At 36.0% G+C, this 18697-nt stretch overlaps 3 protein-coding genes across 6 annotated transcripts; 1 reads left to right on the forward strand and 2 right to left on the reverse strand.

Annotated features, from left to right (window-relative positions):
* Positions 1-5951: 5951 nt before the first annotated feature.
* LOC148546511 (uncharacterized) lies at positions 5952-6579 on the reverse strand. The gene is made up of 3 exons (XM_088499234.1): positions 6534-6579; positions 6412-6449; positions 5952-6257 (listed from the first exon to the last, which is right to left on the reverse strand). Exons 1-3 carry the CDS (start codon positions 6577-6579, stop codon positions 5952-5954), a joined length of 390 nt encoding a protein of 129 aa, XP_088355360.1.
* A 1979-nt stretch (positions 6580-8558) lies between these two features.
* Positions 8559-9548, reverse strand: LOC107616041 (uncharacterized). The gene has a single exon (XM_016318045.1). It carries the CDS (start codon positions 9546-9548, stop codon positions 8559-8561), a length of 990 nt encoding a protein of 329 aa, XP_016173531.1.
* Positions 9549-10509: 961 nt separating this feature from the next.
* LOC107617867 (exocyst complex component EXO70A1) lies at positions 10510-18139 on the forward strand. 4 transcript variants are annotated; one of them, XR_015899781.1, is made up of 11 exons: positions 10510-11356; positions 11805-12007; positions 13841-14107; positions 14921-15059; positions 15134-15343; positions 15633-15835; positions 16163-16364; positions 16465-16564; positions 17276-17352; positions 17448-17594; positions 17724-18139. XR_015899781.1 is itself a non-coding variant. In XM_088499510.1 (11 exons), the coding sequence occupies exons 1-11, from the start codon at positions 10724-10726 to the stop codon at positions 17824-17826; spliced, it is 2280 nt and encodes a 759-aa protein (XP_088355636.1). In that variant the 5' UTR covers positions 10510-10723; the 3' UTR covers positions 17827-18139. The 4 variants fall into 4 exon arrangements, 3 of the variants coding, with proteins under 3 accessions (XP_088355636.1, XP_088355634.1, XP_088355635.1); XM_088499510.1 differs by having other exon boundaries at positions 16163-16358; positions 16463-16564; XM_088499508.1 differs by having other exon boundaries at positions 16163-16288.
* Positions 18140-18697: the final 558 nt, after the last annotated feature.

The raw sequence follows: 18697 nt of genomic DNA on the forward strand, positions 1-18697 counted from the left end.
TGGGTTTATTAATTAAGATTGACGGTATAAAATCAAACATGCTGTATAACATGTTTTAAGATCCTTCATTATGTTATTAAATTTGATTTTTAATATCACTTGATTGGTAGAGGAGTATAACTATATATTGAATCTGAACCTCGCATTACTAATGTCTTGCTTGCTGAACTTTTTACATATTGAAGCTATTGATCTTAAAAATATCGTGCTATGCTGATTTTGATTATCATGTTGAATGAGTTTGATTATAATTATATTTCTCTCATTATTTTCTTTAAAATAGGTGACCCATTCAAGGAGGTAACTGAAGAGCATGAGCTCATGCTTTTAGAATTCAGGAAAAAAGCTCCAAATGCTTTGAGACAAATCATGTTGGAAAATTCAGGAAGGGGTCCCAGATTTAGGAGAGCATTCTTGTTGTATACATTGATAACATTTTTGTTGCCAATAAATACAACAATGATTAGGGATAAAATTTTTCCATTTATAATTGATGTTAATAATCCAATGAAGTACAATTGGATTAGATATATTGTTGATGACCTTGTTGATGGAGTTAACAACTTTAAACAAGGAGTGGTGTCAAGTTTGAATGTGTGCATATATGTGCTTCAGGTATTTTTCATTTAAACTAATTTTTGGTTTAACTATTATCTAAAGCATGTTTGATTTTATACTTCCATAAGCAAAAATATAGACCCTTTGATTTTGAGAAAGAACCACAACCGCCTTGGCTTTTCCATTGAACAAAGGATCTCATTTCTGCCTAATTAGTATTAGAAAGAAAATGTCCATCGGTACTTACATTGTTCGCTCTCTAAAATTTTATTTTCTATCTATAATGAATGAATTTTCACTAATTATGCATGTGTCATAGGGGTTGGTTAAGTCAAAGGAGGAGCAATCTGTGCCTAAACAGCTAGTCTGACCAAAGAAAAAGATTGTGAAAGAGGCTACCAAAGTGAAAAAATAGCAAAGTGAAAAGAGAAAAGTAGTAGACAGTCCTAAGAAGGATAAAAAAGAATTGAGGTAAGAAGATTCTACAAAATCAACTAAAGTGAAAAAATAGTAAAGTGGAAAGAGAAAAGTGATAGACTAACAAAGACAAAAAAGAATTGAGGCAAGAAGATTCTACAAAATCAAAGAGAGAAAATAAGCAAAAAGGAGGAGCAAACACAAGTTCCAATGAAAAGTTAGTTTGGTAATAATACATGCTTTTGTTTATTGACATCCTTTGTGTTTGATGTAGCAAATAATAATAATTTTTTTACTGAGTTTGATTATACTTAGGTTTAGTGCTATATTTATAAGGAGATAGATGTCTTCCATCTTTGTCATTCCCACCATTCTCTATTTTGACTTTTCAGCACTCATGTATACCACATTCACTTTTGTACATGCTGTTAAAAATTAATAATTACTCACTTCGAACTCATTATTCAAATTATAAATTTTTAACAGCATGGACGCTTAAAGAAATTTTAATTATTACCGTATGAACGCAATCCCAAGACAACTGCAATTGAATCCCAAGTAACATCTACTTTTTCTATTGGAGTGAGAAGATGAAAATTGGAGGGATTAAAAGGCGTTTGCAATTAGGGGTGAGCACGGGTCGGTTTGGTTCGGATTTGTGTTTTTTTGTACATGTACCCGAACTAAACCAAACCGATTAAGAACGGATTGGTTCGGTTCGGGTAATTAGGTACCCGATGACTTTGAAATTCATAAAAAAAATCAAATTTTTATCTTAAAAATTCAACAAGTACAATAAACATGTAACATCAATAGAAATAATCCAAACATGTTAAACACCAAATACATTAAAAACTAAACTCATTAAAATCCAAACATATTAATAGTGAATAATCTTTTTCTAATGAAAAAGTCATATATATATTTTTTATTTTTTTATTTAATTAATATATAATCGGGTTCGCGGGTTGGTTCGGGTTCAGCACTCCCAGAACCGATACCTGAACTAATCACTAACAAAGACCATTGGTTTGGTTCAGATTGAACTCGATTACCCGTTGGTTCTAGAACCAATTTAATTGGTTCGGTTCGGATTCGGATGGGTAATCGGGTACCTGCTATCCATGCTCACCCCTATTTGCAATGGCCAAAATCAAATCATGGTTTAAATTCCCCTTGTAAATACCCAAGAGGGATCCAAAACCCATTGCTCGAACCTTGTTGCATTGCGCATCATTTAAATAGTCAAAAGAAAGTGTCGCTAACAAGTTTAGTGCGCATCTCGTGTCAACATAGTACTACATTCATGAAAATGAACATTGTCAACATTGAAAACAAGATAATCATTGCCCAATCCATGTTGATATCTTATCGAATATAACATATTGTCATCCAAACAATAAAATTAAACATTGTCCATCTCAGTGATCTTGTTATAATTCAAGTTTCAGGTATAATTAATAAGCTGACAATGTGTAATAGACTCCTACTTAGGAGTTTTCTTACTACTAATTCAAAAGCAAAAACACTTATCATAACAAAGTTTAGATTATAATCAAAATTCCTTACAATAATTCCTTATTAGATGGAAAAAAATCTGTGATTTTAAACACTTATCAAAAGCCAAAATACTTATCATAAAATGTTAGTTGTGATTTTGAACTGTCTGCACTCTATATAATAAAATCAAAGTATACAAAGACCTTATCAGATGAAAAAAAAATCTAGCATAAAAGATAAAAAATTAAAGACAAAATACCTTTTTTCACTCTATCTCTTTCGAAATTTTTTTGGATACATATTTTTTTTATTTGGTGTTCCTATTTTTTGGTTCTCTTTCTACTCGTATTAGTGCAATCTTCTTTCGCTTTTTTTAAAATTAACAAATTAAACAACCAAAATTTTATCAAATTCAAAAAGTACAAGTTAAAACTCAATAATCAAATATCAAGTATGCTATAATCAAATATGCTGTAATATTATATTTTAAATGCTGAGCATAATCAAACAGACTCTAAATCATATCACAAAAATTCAGTTATAATCAAACATGTTGTAGATACCAACTATGCTATAATATAATTTTTAAAAATTGAGCATAATCAAACTCATTTAGTATAATAATTAAACATACTCTAACTCATATCACAAAAATTTAATTATAATAAATTAATAGTCTACTAATAATCAAGAGCTCGAGGAAAAAAACAAAGAGAAGTGGCCTCCTATATTATCAGATTCTTAATAAATCAAGCTACCCAATAAAGTTAAACAAAACAACTATACTATCAATCAATAGTTAAAATTAGCATAACTAGAATGAGACCTGCGTGATGCGCGGGACGGTAAATTAATGATAGTATATAATAAATATTAGAAATTACTATATTTTGTAGAGTTAAATTAAATATGTGTAAACTAAAGTTAAATTTTAAAGGTGTTTTATTTAAAATAATTTGTAGTACAAAAGATTTGGATGTTAGAATTGTATAAAGTAACATTTTTATTTGGTGGTTTGATTTTTCCATTTGCTTTTGTTGATGGACTTAGTCTTCTTATGTAGTGCTCGTCCTCCTTTTTCTTTATTAGTTGTTTTTAGAGTTGTTTGCTTTCTTATTTCTGTCGTAGATTCTTGTGAAGGCATGTTCTTTATGAATTATTGAGTTGTATGCACTTTCTATTGTGTTGTTTGTTCCATCTTTGCATGTATGTTCTTCTTCCGAATATGTATCTTGAATTTGTATAATTTTCTTTCTCTTTAATCTCTTGATGGATATGTGATCTTCGTCTGATAATATTAGTGTTGGCAAAGTTGGTTCCTATAATCAATGAATATATAATTTAAAATAGAATAAAAATGATGTCTTGAATAATTGAATTTTTTCTGGAGTATTACCTGTTTTATTTGTTGTAATGGGTGTTGAGGTTCAGTATTTTTGGTTGGAACAAATGTCTTGGTAACAATGTATTGTTGACAATCTTTTTTGACATTAAAATCATTTACTTTGACTTCAAATATAAGTGTAAGGTTACACAAATTTTTCAATTAGGGTGGTGTTTCAATTTCATTACTTTTCTTGAGTGTCATTAGATTTGAAGCAGTTGTGCCCAACACTTTTTTTTCTTCGCCATCAAATAGTAAAAAAATTGTTGTAGCACTTTGATTTGAAATAAGTATTGGGTTAGTAACTAATAATTTGATAGATGAGATTATGAAAAGTATATAGGGTTACCTTATTGTTGGATATTGTAGTGTTTGATTACATGTGCCACAAATGTAATTGTCTCATTTTCATCTAATATAATAATTTCTAAGCAAAGAGATTCCTCTTCGTTTGTTGTAATGGGTGTTGAGGTTCAGTATTTTTGGTTGGAACAAATGTCTTGGTAATAGTGTATTGTTGACAATCTTTTTTGAGATTAAAATAATTTACTTTGACTTCAAATATAAGTGTAAGGTTACACAAATTTTTCAATTGGGGCGGTGTTTTAATGTCATTACTTTTCTAGAGTGTCATTATATTTGAAACAATTGTGCCCAACATTTTTTTTCTTCGCCATCAAATAGTACAAAAATTGTTGTAGCACTTTGATTTGAAATAAGTATTGGGTTAGTAACTAATAATTTGATAGATGGAATTATGAAAAGTATATAGGGTTACCTTATTGTTGGATATTGTGGTGTTTGATTACATGTGCCACAAATGTAGTTGTCTCATTTTTATCTAATATAATCATTTCTAAGCAAAGAGACTCCTCTTCGTTTGTGGTTGTTAATGTTTTTCATAGACGAACCACGCAAATTTTGATAAACCAATTGTCTGTTTGTTTGGTAATATTGTCCAAAGAATGATATTTCATTGAATAAGTTTGAGATGAGTTTAAGATGTTGTGTAGTTCGGAAATAAATTTTTTGTGCTAAATTTGATGTTATTTGAAGGAATAGTGATAAGAAACTTATATAAGTAGGTCAAATAGTATGAAATTTGAATATTTGTAACGTAAAATTTATTATGATTAATAATATTATTATGAAATTTGTAATACGGATGTTTATTATATTTAATGAGTTATTTATAGAAATTAATTATAGGGGGTTATAAACTTATTGTATTATTTATAATAGTAAGATATAATAAATATATGAATATGTATTCAATGTTTTTGTAGCTTAATTTCTAATTATTGGTGTTTTTTATTTTTTATTTTTTTTGCTGATTTGGAAATAATAGGTGATTTGACAAAAATTAAATAGTTGATTCTAAAATTTTGACAAGCAAGCGATGTTGCTGACATGGCATTAATAGGAGGAGAAACATGTCTTAAAATTAAAGTGGGTAAACTTAAGTATCTACTTTTATATATTAAGAATAGATGAGACTTCAATTCATTCAAAACCATAACTTAAATATTTTTAGTATAAATTTTTGTTTAAGAGTACAAATTATGCATAACACAAATTGATTTATAGAAGCTCAAAATAAAGAAAGAAAATACAGTCAAAGAAGCTGATTGAAACTCAAAGTAAACAAGAAAAATGCCGTCTAAAAAGCTATAAAAGTACATGGAATAAAAATTTATCTTGCAGAATCAAATAAGGAAAATGCAGTCCAAGAAATTCATGCATGAGACAGAGAGCACAGCATCCGAGACTGAGGAAGGAGAATCGCAACCGCGCCTGAAAGAGAGTGAAAGAGAATCGTGTCGCTGGAGAGAGGGGAAAGGAGAATCAACCTTGAGAATGAGAATGAGGAAGGAGTCACGTCGGAGAGTGAGAGCCAGAGAAAGAGAAATAAAAACATTAGTTTCAGCCCGTGTAAAGAGTGAGTGTGAGGTTGAGAATGAGATTTTAATTTTTTTTTTTTTTTTGAAAGAAAGAGGAAGCTCAACACTCAAGGTGGAGCATACATGGAAAAAGTAAAAACAAAACTAACTAGCTCTTATGTAATCTCCAGCATAGCCATCAACAACATAAGTTAGTTTCCACACCATTCTGTAGCACTAAGAAACGATTGTGCCACACACTCTATAACTCCTGCTGTCTTGTTCTGAAAGATTGCATCATTCCTCCATAACCAAATGTTCCATATCACAGAAAAGAACCCAACTAGCCAGAACTTGCGCACCTCCTGTCTCATAGGCATGTACCTCCAACTCTCAAAGTGATCTTTCAAGGTGCCGGGAGCTGTCCACTTCTGACCAAATTCTGAACTCCATCCACACCACACTTGCCAAGAAAACTCACAAGCTACTAACAGGTGATGAACACTTTCAACTGCTTTCTTACACAACAAACACAGATTATCATGTGGTCCTAGGATACCCAACCTACTAAGTCGGTCCTTTGTGTTGATCCAACCAATCAGAGCAAACCAAGAGAATAACTCAACTCTAGGCGGAACTAAACCTCTCCAAATCTCTTTTGTGAATCTGTACCTCAGAATCTCCGCATCCAGAGTCGCTTCCTGCAAAACCTGCACAAATGAGTTAGTCGTATAAACACCTTCCTTATCGAATTTTCACACCACTCTATCTTGCACTTCTGCTATTAGCCTAACAGATTGCAAGGCATTCAACAGCTGATCTAGAGCCTCTGATTCCCATTGGCGGAGCTTTCGCCTCCACTGAAAATGCTAAACCCATTCTATCCCATCCCAAAACCCACAATCCCCAATTGGTGATCCTTTTTGGTTCAAAATGCAGAAGAATCTCGGATAACACTCTTTCAGTTTTCCTATTTGCAACCACGTATCCTCCCAAAATCTGGTAGTCCTGCCATCCCCTACCTCAATCGCAAGGCCATCAATCATCTTCTGCCTTACTTTTTGCTCCTTTATTTGTAGATGACATATATCTCTCCATGGACCCCCTCTCACTGGTAAGGTCTGAGTAGACAACAACTGATTTGGGTTCAGTCTATTGCAGGAACACACAATCTTCTTCCACAGCGGACAATCCTCCTTTGAGAAGCGCCACCACCATTTAAACAGTAAAGCAGTGTTGCGAACCACTACATCACCCACTCCCAGCCCTCCTAACTTCTTAGGTGCCTGGATCACATCCCACTTCACAAGAGCCATGCCAGATCGTCCGTCATCCTTCCCCCAGAAGAACCTCCTCTGTAAAGAAATTATTTTTCGAGCAACTGCATCCGACATCTTATACAGGTTCAGGTAGTACACAGGTAGGCTGTTTATGACAGACTTGATGAGTACCAGCTTTCCAGCCTTGCTTAGCACCTTCGCTTTCCATAAGCTGAGCTTCTCTTCCACCTTCTCTATTACCGGTTTCCAAGTTTTAACTAACCGCGGATTTGCTCCTAGGCTAATACCAAGATACCTCACTGGCAGGGTTGCTTCCTGGCATCCAAGCATCTGACACATCTGACTAGTCCACTCCTGACTGCAATTCACTGGTATCAAGCTAGACTTCTCAAAGTTAATGCTCAGTCCTGACATAACCTCGAAACACCTCAGAAGTCTCTTATAACTCCTCACTGTCCCCTCTTCTGGCGGGCAGAATAATATTGTGTCATCTGCAAATTGTAAGTGCGATAACTCAATATCATCCCTACTGACCAACAGTGGGAAAATGCGGCCATTCTTCATTGCCTCTCCTATCATTCTGTTGAGCACATCAACTACTAAGACAAACAGGAATGGCGATAAAGGGTCACCTTGACGAAGTCCCCTCTCCATTTTAAATGCTTTTGAAGGGGATCCATTAATCAGAATAGAGATGGATGCCGACCTTATACACTCCTTAACCCATGCCCTCCATGTATTGCCGAAACCCATCTTCTCTAACACTGTATCAACAAAGCACCATTTAACTCTATCATAGGCTTTGTGGAAGTCCAGTTTGATAATCGCTGCTGCCTTTCTTTGTCGTCTTACCCAATGTACTGTTTCGCATGCAATTAAAGCTCCATCATGTATCTTCCTTCCTTTCACAAAGGCACTCTGGGACTCTCCCACTAATCCTGGCATTACACTCCTCATTCTTCGTGTCAACAATTTGGAGATGGCTTTATACACACAACCAACCATGCTAATAGGTCTAAGGTCTTTTATCTCCTTTGCCCCAACGAACTTTGGTGCCAACGCTACCCATGTTATATTGGAGTCTGCTGGTAGTCTTGCATGCTCAAAGAAGCTCAATACAACTGTTGTGAATTCTGGTCCAATCTCCCCCCAACACTTTTTTATAAAATTCATGTTGTATCCGTCATTCCCTGGTGCTTTCGAAGATTCACAGTCCCATACTGCCTCCTTCACTTCCTCTGCTGAAGGCATCACCTCTAAGGCTTCAGCTTCCTCCCTCTACAGTCGGTTCACTAGACCATCTCTAAAGCTCACCGTTGGAGAAGCTTCCTGGTGGTATAAGCGCTTATAAAAGTCTCGAATAGCCACCTTTATCCTTGCTTGATTCCTTATTACTCTCCCATTAATTACCAATGACCCGATTCTGTTATTCCTTCTTCTTGCCGAGGTGATATTGTGGAAATATTTAGTATTCCTATCCATCTCCTTCGCGTACCGGGCCCTAGACATTTGCTTCCAGTGGATATCCTATCTAACATATCACTTCTCACAGCATCTCACTAGCGCCCTTCTCCTTAACTCCAACGTTCCATCATGCATACCACTACTCACCATATCGTCCACCTTCTTGATCTCTTCTTCAAACTTCCTTATCTTCTCAGCTATATTCCCAAAATGCTGCTTATGCCATCTCTGAACCGGAATAGACAGCACTTTCATCTTGTCTAGGAACTGTCTATCACCTAACTCCCTCCACTCTTCCTTCACCATTCGTAGAAACCCTTCATGCGTAAACCACGAGTCCAAACTCCGAAAAGGTCGTGGGCCATCAAACTTTCTGCTCTCTTCCATAATTAATGGGCAGTGATCTGATAAACCTCTTGGACCACCCCTTAATCTTGTCCCCGGGTACATCTCTAACCATCCCAAGGTGACTAGGCTCCTATCGATTCGACTGCATGAGCTCCCCCTAAACCATGTATACCTTCGATCATTTAACGACAAGTCAACCAGCTCCATATCATTTATCCAATCTCTAAAATCCTCCGCGGACGCTGATAATGTAGTAGCTTCTTTCCTTTCTTCCAAGTGCATGGCTTCATTAAAGTCACCCAGAAAACAAACCGGTACCTGGCACAACCCTGCAATATAACTCAATTCTTCCCATACTACTCGCTTCTCAGCTCTCACATGTGCTCCATACACCAGACAAACTGCACACTGAAATTGATCTTTTATCACAACCCCTTCTACACACATCCATCTATCTCCTTTATAGCAATTAATCAATTTGAACACTGTTTCGTCCCATATGAGCAATAATCCTCTGGAGGCCCCAACTGAACTTACATACTCCCACCCAGCTCCATCTCTGCCCCAGATGCGCATAACGTCAAATTTGGTTACCAACTCTTTTTTTGTCTCTATCAGTCCCAACATATCCAAGCGAGACTTATTTTTAAAATTCTTTACCATACTTAATTTTCCAGCACCATCTAAACCTCTAATGTTCCAAGAACTAATAATCATTTAACATTAACAGAACACACATGGTTACGATTCTTTGGCCTGCTTCTTCGTATTTTCTCTTTTTTCTTCGCCTGTCGCCGTTTCAGTGCCATTGCCTCATTTTGCTCCTGCAGGATTGCCATGATATCCTCCTCATCGCTACACTGAGCACCAGACTCTACAGCTAATTTTCAGGCTGCTTTAATTTTTGAATTACGTATTATATACGTATACAGATATGATCGCTAAAAATAGTGGCTCGAAGTAGTCTGCATGTAACACAATTCACAAATAAAATACTTGTGTGTTTTTACTTTTTAGTGGTTGAATTAGTGATTTAGCCGGGCAAGCATAAGAAAAGATTTGTATGGAAGAGATTTGGTTTCACCGTGTGACCGATGATTCTTCTTCGTCGAGTTCAGACTCGCCAAAACTTGTTCAAATCCCAGGAGAGTTTTCAAGTGGTCTAGCAAAACGTTTTGTTGAGTGAGTTAGTAGTTGTGGCTTTGTGTTGTGGGGTGAGGGGTTGAGATTTTGAAAGTGATAGGAAGAGAATCGAAGAAGAAGAAAAAGAAGAAATCAGAGTAGATAGGAATGACGTCATTATGTTTTCTGCAAAACGGCATTGCCGGTTTCAGCCTAATGGCGTTGACGATTTGCAGCTTACTTTTGCCGCCTCCCACAACGGCATATTACCGTTATATATATTATTAGTTGGGGAATGCTAGGGGGATAATAATTTTGTTGAACAATATGAACAACCACCAATCAAATAAAAACACACTACACCTCCAAATTAACCCTCTAAATTTTAATATTAAAATAATCATCCGTACACTAATAAAATGAACATCCGATATATCTATTATTTACATTATTTAATATTTTCATTATTTACCTATACTTTTCCTTATTAGTTTTACTTTTCACATTTTTATGCTCTTATGTATTTTTCAAATCTCACCCTTCACGACTTAATTTTGTTCCTACTACTCGTATATATAATGTATCCACTCAAAAGATGCGAGTGAAAATGGGAGCTAAGTTCGTAGAAACCTCCTCTGTTGACTACCCTCTCATAAGCGTTGACCTGTTGGTAGCACAAAAGAGAAACCAATCATTATGGTTAGTCTTTACATGCTTTTTTGTTGTTGTGCTTGTTTGTGAGTGGTTCTTGCGTTCTGTGCCGGTAAATTATGGCGGCAGCACTGCTGGGAGGAGCTGCCATTGGAGCTGCCTTCGGAGAATTGCTGAAGGCGGTTCTTGAAGTTAAGGACAAGGCCAGCAATTTCAAGAATACCTTGGCGTACCTCAGAACGATTCTGGTGAAGATAGATCCTTTGATCAAGGAAATGGAGCAACAGAACGATGAATTAGGCCGGCCGAAGGAAGAGCTGGATTCGCTGATTGAAGAGATGGAAGAGGGGACAAAGCTTGTTTACAGGTGTTCCAAGATCCACAGGTTGAATTTCCTTGCCAGGATACAGTACCAAGATGAACTTGCCAAATTGGTGGTGTCTCTAGAACGTTTCTTTAGGTTCGATGTGCCGGCTCAGACTTCAAGAGATACCAAAGAGACCTTGCTCAAAGTCACAAGGATACTTAGTGCTGTTAGGAAGCTGCCCTTAGCTAGAACTGAAAGCGCAACTGGTTCGGCTTCTGACTTGGATTCTATGCCTCTGGAATCAGATGTATGTGACACTCTACCACTGCAGCTTAATGATGAAAAGGAGAGGGAAGCTGATTCTACCGAGGAAGCCGCTGAATTAGAGCGCCTTGCTAAGCCGGTGTTGGAAGATATTGCCAGCCTTGTGCAGAAGGGTAGCCAAGTAAGTTTCTATATTCTTCTGCCATTTATTTTCAAGAGGAATAATCAATTTAATTAGAAGCCACAGCTGAATTTGATATCATTTATAACACTCCCCCTCAAATGGAAGCTCACAAAGCTTTAAGCTTGCGAGTTCCGACAAATTAACCCCCTTTAACAATGACAAAATATAAAGAAGACACCACAAAACGTGAGTGAATGAATGGCAGGGCAAAATGATTCTGTTTGGCTGAGCTTTTGAAGACGATTAGTGAAATAATGTTCATAGCCACTTAACTTAAAAACCGATTTAACAAGAAGAAAACTAAGGGACTTCTGTTTATAATTATAAAAGTTTCTTTCATGATCTTTAAATTTACAAGTGTAAAATACAGGCAGGGACCAATATATATATATATATACTTGACTTCTGAGAAAGTTTTCTTATAAAGGGACCAATTTATATGCAGGCAGAGGCAGAAATACATAAAGGGCGTCAAGACTTGCAAAACAAGCATGAAGCAAGTGGGAGACTGAGACGCAGCATTGAGTTTTTTGGCAGTAGAATGGGATTTACAGTTAGTGATTCTATTTTATTCCATGAAAATAATTCGATTGCTGAAGATATCTCTAAACTAGAAGATGCGTTTAAGCAGTTATTGTCATTTTTCAGGTTTGTATATTTTTAGCTTAATATTGTTCATGTTGAGCCAACGATTCATTGCTTGTGTTGTAAACTTGTAATCACTTGAGTATATGTTTTCTTTTGTTTTCTTTTTTCCTTTCTTTTATTTTTTTTTTCAGTTTCACCTCACTGCCACAGAAGGGACCTACTTAATTGACTTGTTACTCATTTTTCATTAGGTTACTCATCACTTGAGTTTATTTATTTGTATATGATGTTAAACAAAGTTGTGTAAGTCCAGAGATCTCTCTAGATATTTTAAGTGTTTTGATGGTGTCATTCTGTACCAGGGCACCCTTCTTTCGGTTCTTCATTTTGTTCTAATGAGTGTTGTACTTTATGATCACAACAGTTTCTTAGTTCCATGGTTCTTAATTGGTGGTTGCCTGATGGTTTCCATACAACAACAAAGCCTTGTCCCACTAAGTGGGGTCAGCTACATGAATCAAACGACGTCATTGTGCTCTGTCATGTATCATGTCTACAGAGAGACCGTTTACATGTAGATCTCGTTTGACCACCTCATGGATGGTCTTTTTAGGTCTTCCTCTGCCTTTCGCCCCTTATCCATCTTCCATCTCATCCACACTCCTAACTGGATGTTCTATCGGTCTTCTTCTCATATGTCCAAACCACCTGAGACGCGATTCAACCATCTTTTCTACAATGGGTGCTACTCCAACTCTCTCCCTTATATCTTCGTTCCTTATTTTATCCAATCGCGTATGACCACTCATTCATCTCAACATCTTCATCTCTGCCACACTCAGCTTATGTTCGTGCTCCTCTTTAGCCGCCCAACACTCCGTACCATAAAGCATAGCCGGTCTTATAGCGGTGCGATAGAATTTAAAGGTACTTTTTTGTCGCATATAAAACCAGATGCACTCTGCCATTTTGACCAACCTGCTTGGATCCTATGATTTACGTCATGTTCAATCTTTCCATTATCATATATGATGCACCCAAGATACTTAAAACTTTTAATTTTTCGTAGGATGTTTTCTCCAATCTTCACTTCTATATTAGGGTTTTCCCTTTTTAGACTGAACTTACATTCCATATATTCCGTCTTGCTACGGCTTATGCGCAGACCATACACTTTTAGAGCTTCTCTCCATAACTCCAACTTCTTATTTAGGTCTTCCCTTGACTCTCCCATAAGAACGATATCATCGGCAAAAAACATGCACCATGGCACAAGCTCTTGGATGTGCTCTGTGAGTACTTCCAAGACTAATGTAAAAAGGTATGGACTTAAGGATGATCTCTGGTGTAATCATATACCAATAGAAAAATCCTCTATCACACCACCTTGAGTCTTCACACTAGTTGTGGCCCCATCATACATGTCTTTAATTACACGAATATATGCGATCCTTACTCTCCTCTTTTCTAAAACCTTCCATAAGACCTCCCTTAGTACTCTATCATACGCTTTTTCCAAATCAATAAACACCATATGTAGATCCCTTTTATTACTACGATACCTCTCTATCATCCTTCTTAATAGGTATATCGTTTCAGTGGTAGATCTGCCTGGCATAAATCCAAATTGGTTCCATGATAATATATATTTTATGTAAAAAGTGAAAAATATCTTCTAAGCTCATAATATAATGAAATTATCATGGCAAAACAATGACAGTTCTTTGAGGCATATTTGGGCTTTATACCTTTGCTGCTTTCAGTGTTGTTAGTTCATGAACATGTGAATCTTTTTTTAATTTTTTTCTTGCTTTGTAATAAGAGTGTTTTTCTTATGGGTGAAAAATTCATTCATGTTGCCATGAAATTATATTTTATCCTGTCTGCTTACAGCAAGCCTGTGGAACCTAAGCACCTCTTTGATTGCCTTACAAGCTCTATGCGACCCTCGTCAGGATCTCCCGACCATGAGGGTGATCCTAGTGGAAAGAAACCTTCCTCTTCTCATCATTCTGAGTCCCACGAAAATAACAACAGTGCTGATCCTGTTTTATGTACTCTTCTCAATCTTATACCATCAAGAATTGTGTCACCTCTACATTACTTAGCTCAGCAACTGGTTGAAGCTGGTCAACAACAACAGCTACTCAGAATCTACAGGTAATGCTCTTTGTTTTGATGCTGTTACACTGCAGAAGTAAAGTTGAAATTGCCTTGGATTAGATCTCTACTTTTGGAAAATTTTAAGTCTAAGTGAGAATGAAAATTATGGTTATCCATTAATTTGAAGTCAATTTATCTACTAAAGTGAAGGGGAGCCTTGGTACAACTTTTGAGTTCTCTCCATGTAACCTAAAGGTTGGAATCAACCCGAGGGTGTGACCCTTCCCTGAGCCATGCATAATGCAGATGCTTCGCAACATACTGCCCTTTTTTATCTACAAAAATAAAATTTGCCTCGAAGTTATGAGAAAAGTAACCATGCTCACAGCTTTTGTTCTCAGCCTGAATCCTCATCATGCTAAGGGCCAAAATTGGTCGTTATGAAATGGATCTTTTGAGTCTTGATTATGGGGGTTAAGTTAATGGTTTGAACCTTGAGGAGTAACTTGGAGTTCATTTACTCTTCAAACATTCCTTTCCCTCCAAAATCAAAACTCAAAAACACATTACACACCATTAAGGAATAATTTGACACATCCAAAGTATACTATTAACGACAATCAGGGTCAAGATTTCTGTGACCCAGGGACTGCAACATGAAATCCATAATCACTCCTTCTCCTTGGCTATATCAGTTGTCATAAAATTCCAGGAAAATTCTAATCTTACGTTACAAAATATTTTCATCCTCTAAACTGTTGTAGGAACTGTTATTAAGAAATTGCAGACTAAGCAAATGTAATATAAGTCCAATAATAATTAATATTATTGCTGCAAGTACTTATTATTATAATCATTGCCATTGTTTAGAGATGCCCGTTCTAATTGGTTGGAAGAAAGCATCCAAATATTTGGGGTTGAGAAACTCAACAATGATGATGCTCAAAAGTTGCAGGTGGAGATATTAGAAGCCAAAATTGGAAGCTGGATTCATATAATGCCTATAGCCGTAAGAAGATTGTAGAATTGATCTGTCTTCCTTCTGTTTTCCGTTCAAATATATAACTAACTATACATGGACAGTTCAAGCTGTTTGCTGGAGAGCGGAATGTTTGTAATCTGATATTTGAAGGCTTTGATTCACTCGCTGAACAGTGTTTCTCCGAGGTGACTACAAACAATATCTCCATGCTACTTAGTATTGGTGAAGCAAATGCCAAAATCATTAAATCCCCGCAAAACTTCCATTTACTTTTAGACATGTGTGAAACAATGTTACAGCTTCATTTAGAGGTATGGCTCCTGACATCCAGAATCTTAAATTTAGCTACTATCACTTTCATGCATTGCTTTATAAATCCCAAGGGTTATACTAAAATATTTCTATACTATTTTCAATGATATTGATAAGTTCCTTTTTAATCATTCTATATTGAGATTGAAGTGAACCACTTCTGCTTGATAAGTTCCTTTTTATCATTCCTTTTTCTTTCTACACTCTTTTCTAAACCTATTAAAAAAACACAAGGCATATTTCAATGTGTTGAAATCTTTACCAACTATTTCACATGACAATTTGCAGATTGAAACACTTTTTAGAGGCAAAGCTTGCACTGAAATAAGAGAAGCAGTATTTCGTTTTACAAAACAACTTGCACAAATGGCCAACGAGGTCTTTGAAGATCTCGAAGAAGTAGTTGAAAAGGATGCTATAGAGACCGCAGTAACAGATGGAGTGCATCCTTTAACAAGCTATATGATTAATTTTGTGAGGGTTTTATATGAGTAAGTTCATATTTTTGGCATTCTGATAACTGATCCCAATAAGTTTATCCTATCATCAAATTGTTGGTATTTGATAGCAATCTTGATTTGACAGTTGATAAATGCTGCTTGTTGCTACATATTTTTCCTTTCATAGTTACACTTTCTAAAATTTTCATTACTGTTCAATATATATATGACTATATCTATAAGGGGGTTGTGCAAACCAATACTTTATTTTGCATTTAAGAGATGTCACTTACTAAACATTCAGTTTCTATAAATTTTGCCAAGATCTTGTTGATGTTCACATATTTGACCTAATTAGAATTCTATAAATGTATGCAGCTACCAGTCCACCTTGAAGCAATTGTTCCAAGAATTTGAAGGTGGAGACTATTCTTTGCAGCAGGCATCTGTAACTAGGCGAATAATGAAGGCTTTGGAATCCAAATTAGATTTGAAATCAAAGCAGTATAGAGACCCTGCATTTAAGCATATTTTTCTCATGAACAATATTTATTATATTGTTAAATTTGTTCAGAGATGGGTGATGACATCCACTATTGATAATTGATTTATTTAACTCAGTTTAAATGCATTCTCTGCTGGTTCCATGTTATTTTTTTTCTAATCCTCTTATATTTTAGCTCTGAAGCCAAGGATATATTAGGGGATGATTGGGTACGACTACATAGTGGAATTGTGCAGCACCATGCAAATCAATACATAAGAAATGCTTGGGCAAAGGTATTGTTCTATTGACCCAATTGAGTGCAACATGTCTTGCAGCTCAGTTTCTGAACAAATCATCACATTCTTGCCATTTAATAAAGCCAGTCTGTCCTCTTTTGGGCATCTCACCCTACATATGCAGCTTAAAGAATCAAGAAATTTGTTTGATTTTTCTATGAGCTTTAGTGCAATGGTTAAGTTGCTCCATATCACATCAAGGTCACAGGTTCAAGGTGTAGAATCAGCCACTTACACTTGTGTCAGTTTAGGCGACGTAGATTACATCCTTTAAATTTGACTCACTATTAAACTCTTGTATCACAGGATGCTTATGTTTTAGTATTATTATAAATTACAAATAAGGGTGGATATTTATCACTCATAGTCTCATATCATGCCACATTATGTCATATTAAATATTTCATTAAATCCTAATTCTTAACTTTCCCTGTTTCCTACCTAAAAACCATAGTCTGAACAATATGGTAAGACCGTAAGAGCTGCAATATTTCCCTTTTCTTATCAATTATCAATTTTCTCTGTCAAGAAGTAATGTATTCTTTGGTGGTATTGTGTGGTATATATTAATGTTCATTTTGGTTTTGGGTTTTGATCTTTGTGCAATCATCTGGATAAGAGCTTAGAATGTCATTGTCACCTTCAATGATTTCAGTCAATTCAGAAAGTACTGTTCTATTGTTGAACTTTTATTATTTACCTTCGCAGACTCTGCAATGCGTATCTGATAAGGGCATATATGTTGGCATGAACAATGGTGTTAGCAGAGCAGTTCTTAAAGACAGGTGATCTTTAAGTTGCTTCTTTATGTTAATTTATTTGGCAAAGCATTCTCTCCCTCTCTATCCCCGCCAACATGTGAATTTGCATGTGTTCTTAGGTTGAAGACATTCAATGATATGTTTGAGGAACTCCATCGGAAGCAATCTCAATGGAAAGTTCCTGACGCGGAATTGCAAGAGTCTCTACAGCTTGCAGTTGCTATGATCGTGTTGCCTGGCTATAGAACCTTTTTGGGACGTTTTCGGTATGTCTGTAATTTCAATTACTTGCAAAACATGAATGCATTGTTGCTCTTATATGTTTGCACATGATGCTTTGTTTTTGTGTGAGTGAGATTTTATTTAACTTTGATGCATAACCTTTTGTGTTACAGGTCTTTTTTGAAGGTTAAGCACATCAAATACACACCAGAAGATCTAGAACAAATGTTGGGTGACTTTTTCGAAGGAAAATTCATGAGCCAAGCGAAACGATAAATAAGTAGCTGATGATTAATTTGGGATGGTAGGCAGAGGCAAATGAGTGGCTTTGGTATCTGATTGCATCTTCTAGTTTCATGGAGGAGGATTGGTGCAAATGTGTTAAGAGATTTTGGTGTTACAACATATCCAAAGTCCCACGTCGGATAGTATATGATACTTGAAGTTGAATCTAAAGAGAGGAGTTGTTTCCCACTAATAGGACTTTATTAAGCCTAGCTTGTTGTGATGCCAATGCATGGAAATTGAGATTTGTTCCCTCACATCCCATCAGGTTTGAAATGGTAGTTGGTTGCTTTAGTTCTGCTCCTGTTGTTGTTTCCATTTTCAAAGGTGGCATGATGCAGCAATAAAAATTTAAGGTGTTTGCTACGGTACAATGATAAATTCATACGTACCGATACGTTTAAAATATAAACAAATAGTAACAAGCCATGTGGAATTTATTTTCCACATCAACATTTAATTTTTTCTTTTTTAAATATATATTATATCATCACTTTTACTAAAACACCCCTTTAGTAATCAAAACAATAAACGCATCAACGTTATCATCGTCCTCCTCCTTCTCTCTCGTTCATCTTCTTCCTTTCCATCTGCACTCTGTGATCTCATTCAAACCTCAAATCCAATGCTTCTTCATAGCTCCGTTCCCTTCACACCAAATTCGAAGACCAACAGAACCCACTTCCATTTCAGCAACTTCTCTTCCTTTAAGCCTCCAAATGCTCCCTTTCCGCGGTTTCAGAAGCACTCCATTTCGAATTGAGCACTCACAGCAACAAGAAGCCCTTCCCCGCAGAGGTTTCTAGAACCATCATGGAGCTTGCCACTGTGGGAACCCTCTCTGCTTTGACCAATGAGGGTC

The sequence above is a fragment of the Arachis ipaensis genome, chromosome B9 (genome assembly GCF_059453495.1).
Source record: "Arachis ipaensis isolate K30076 ecotype BB chromosome B9, ASM5945349v1, whole genome shotgun sequence".
Lineage (NCBI taxonomy): Eukaryota > Viridiplantae > Streptophyta > Magnoliopsida > Fabales > Fabaceae > Arachis > Arachis ipaensis.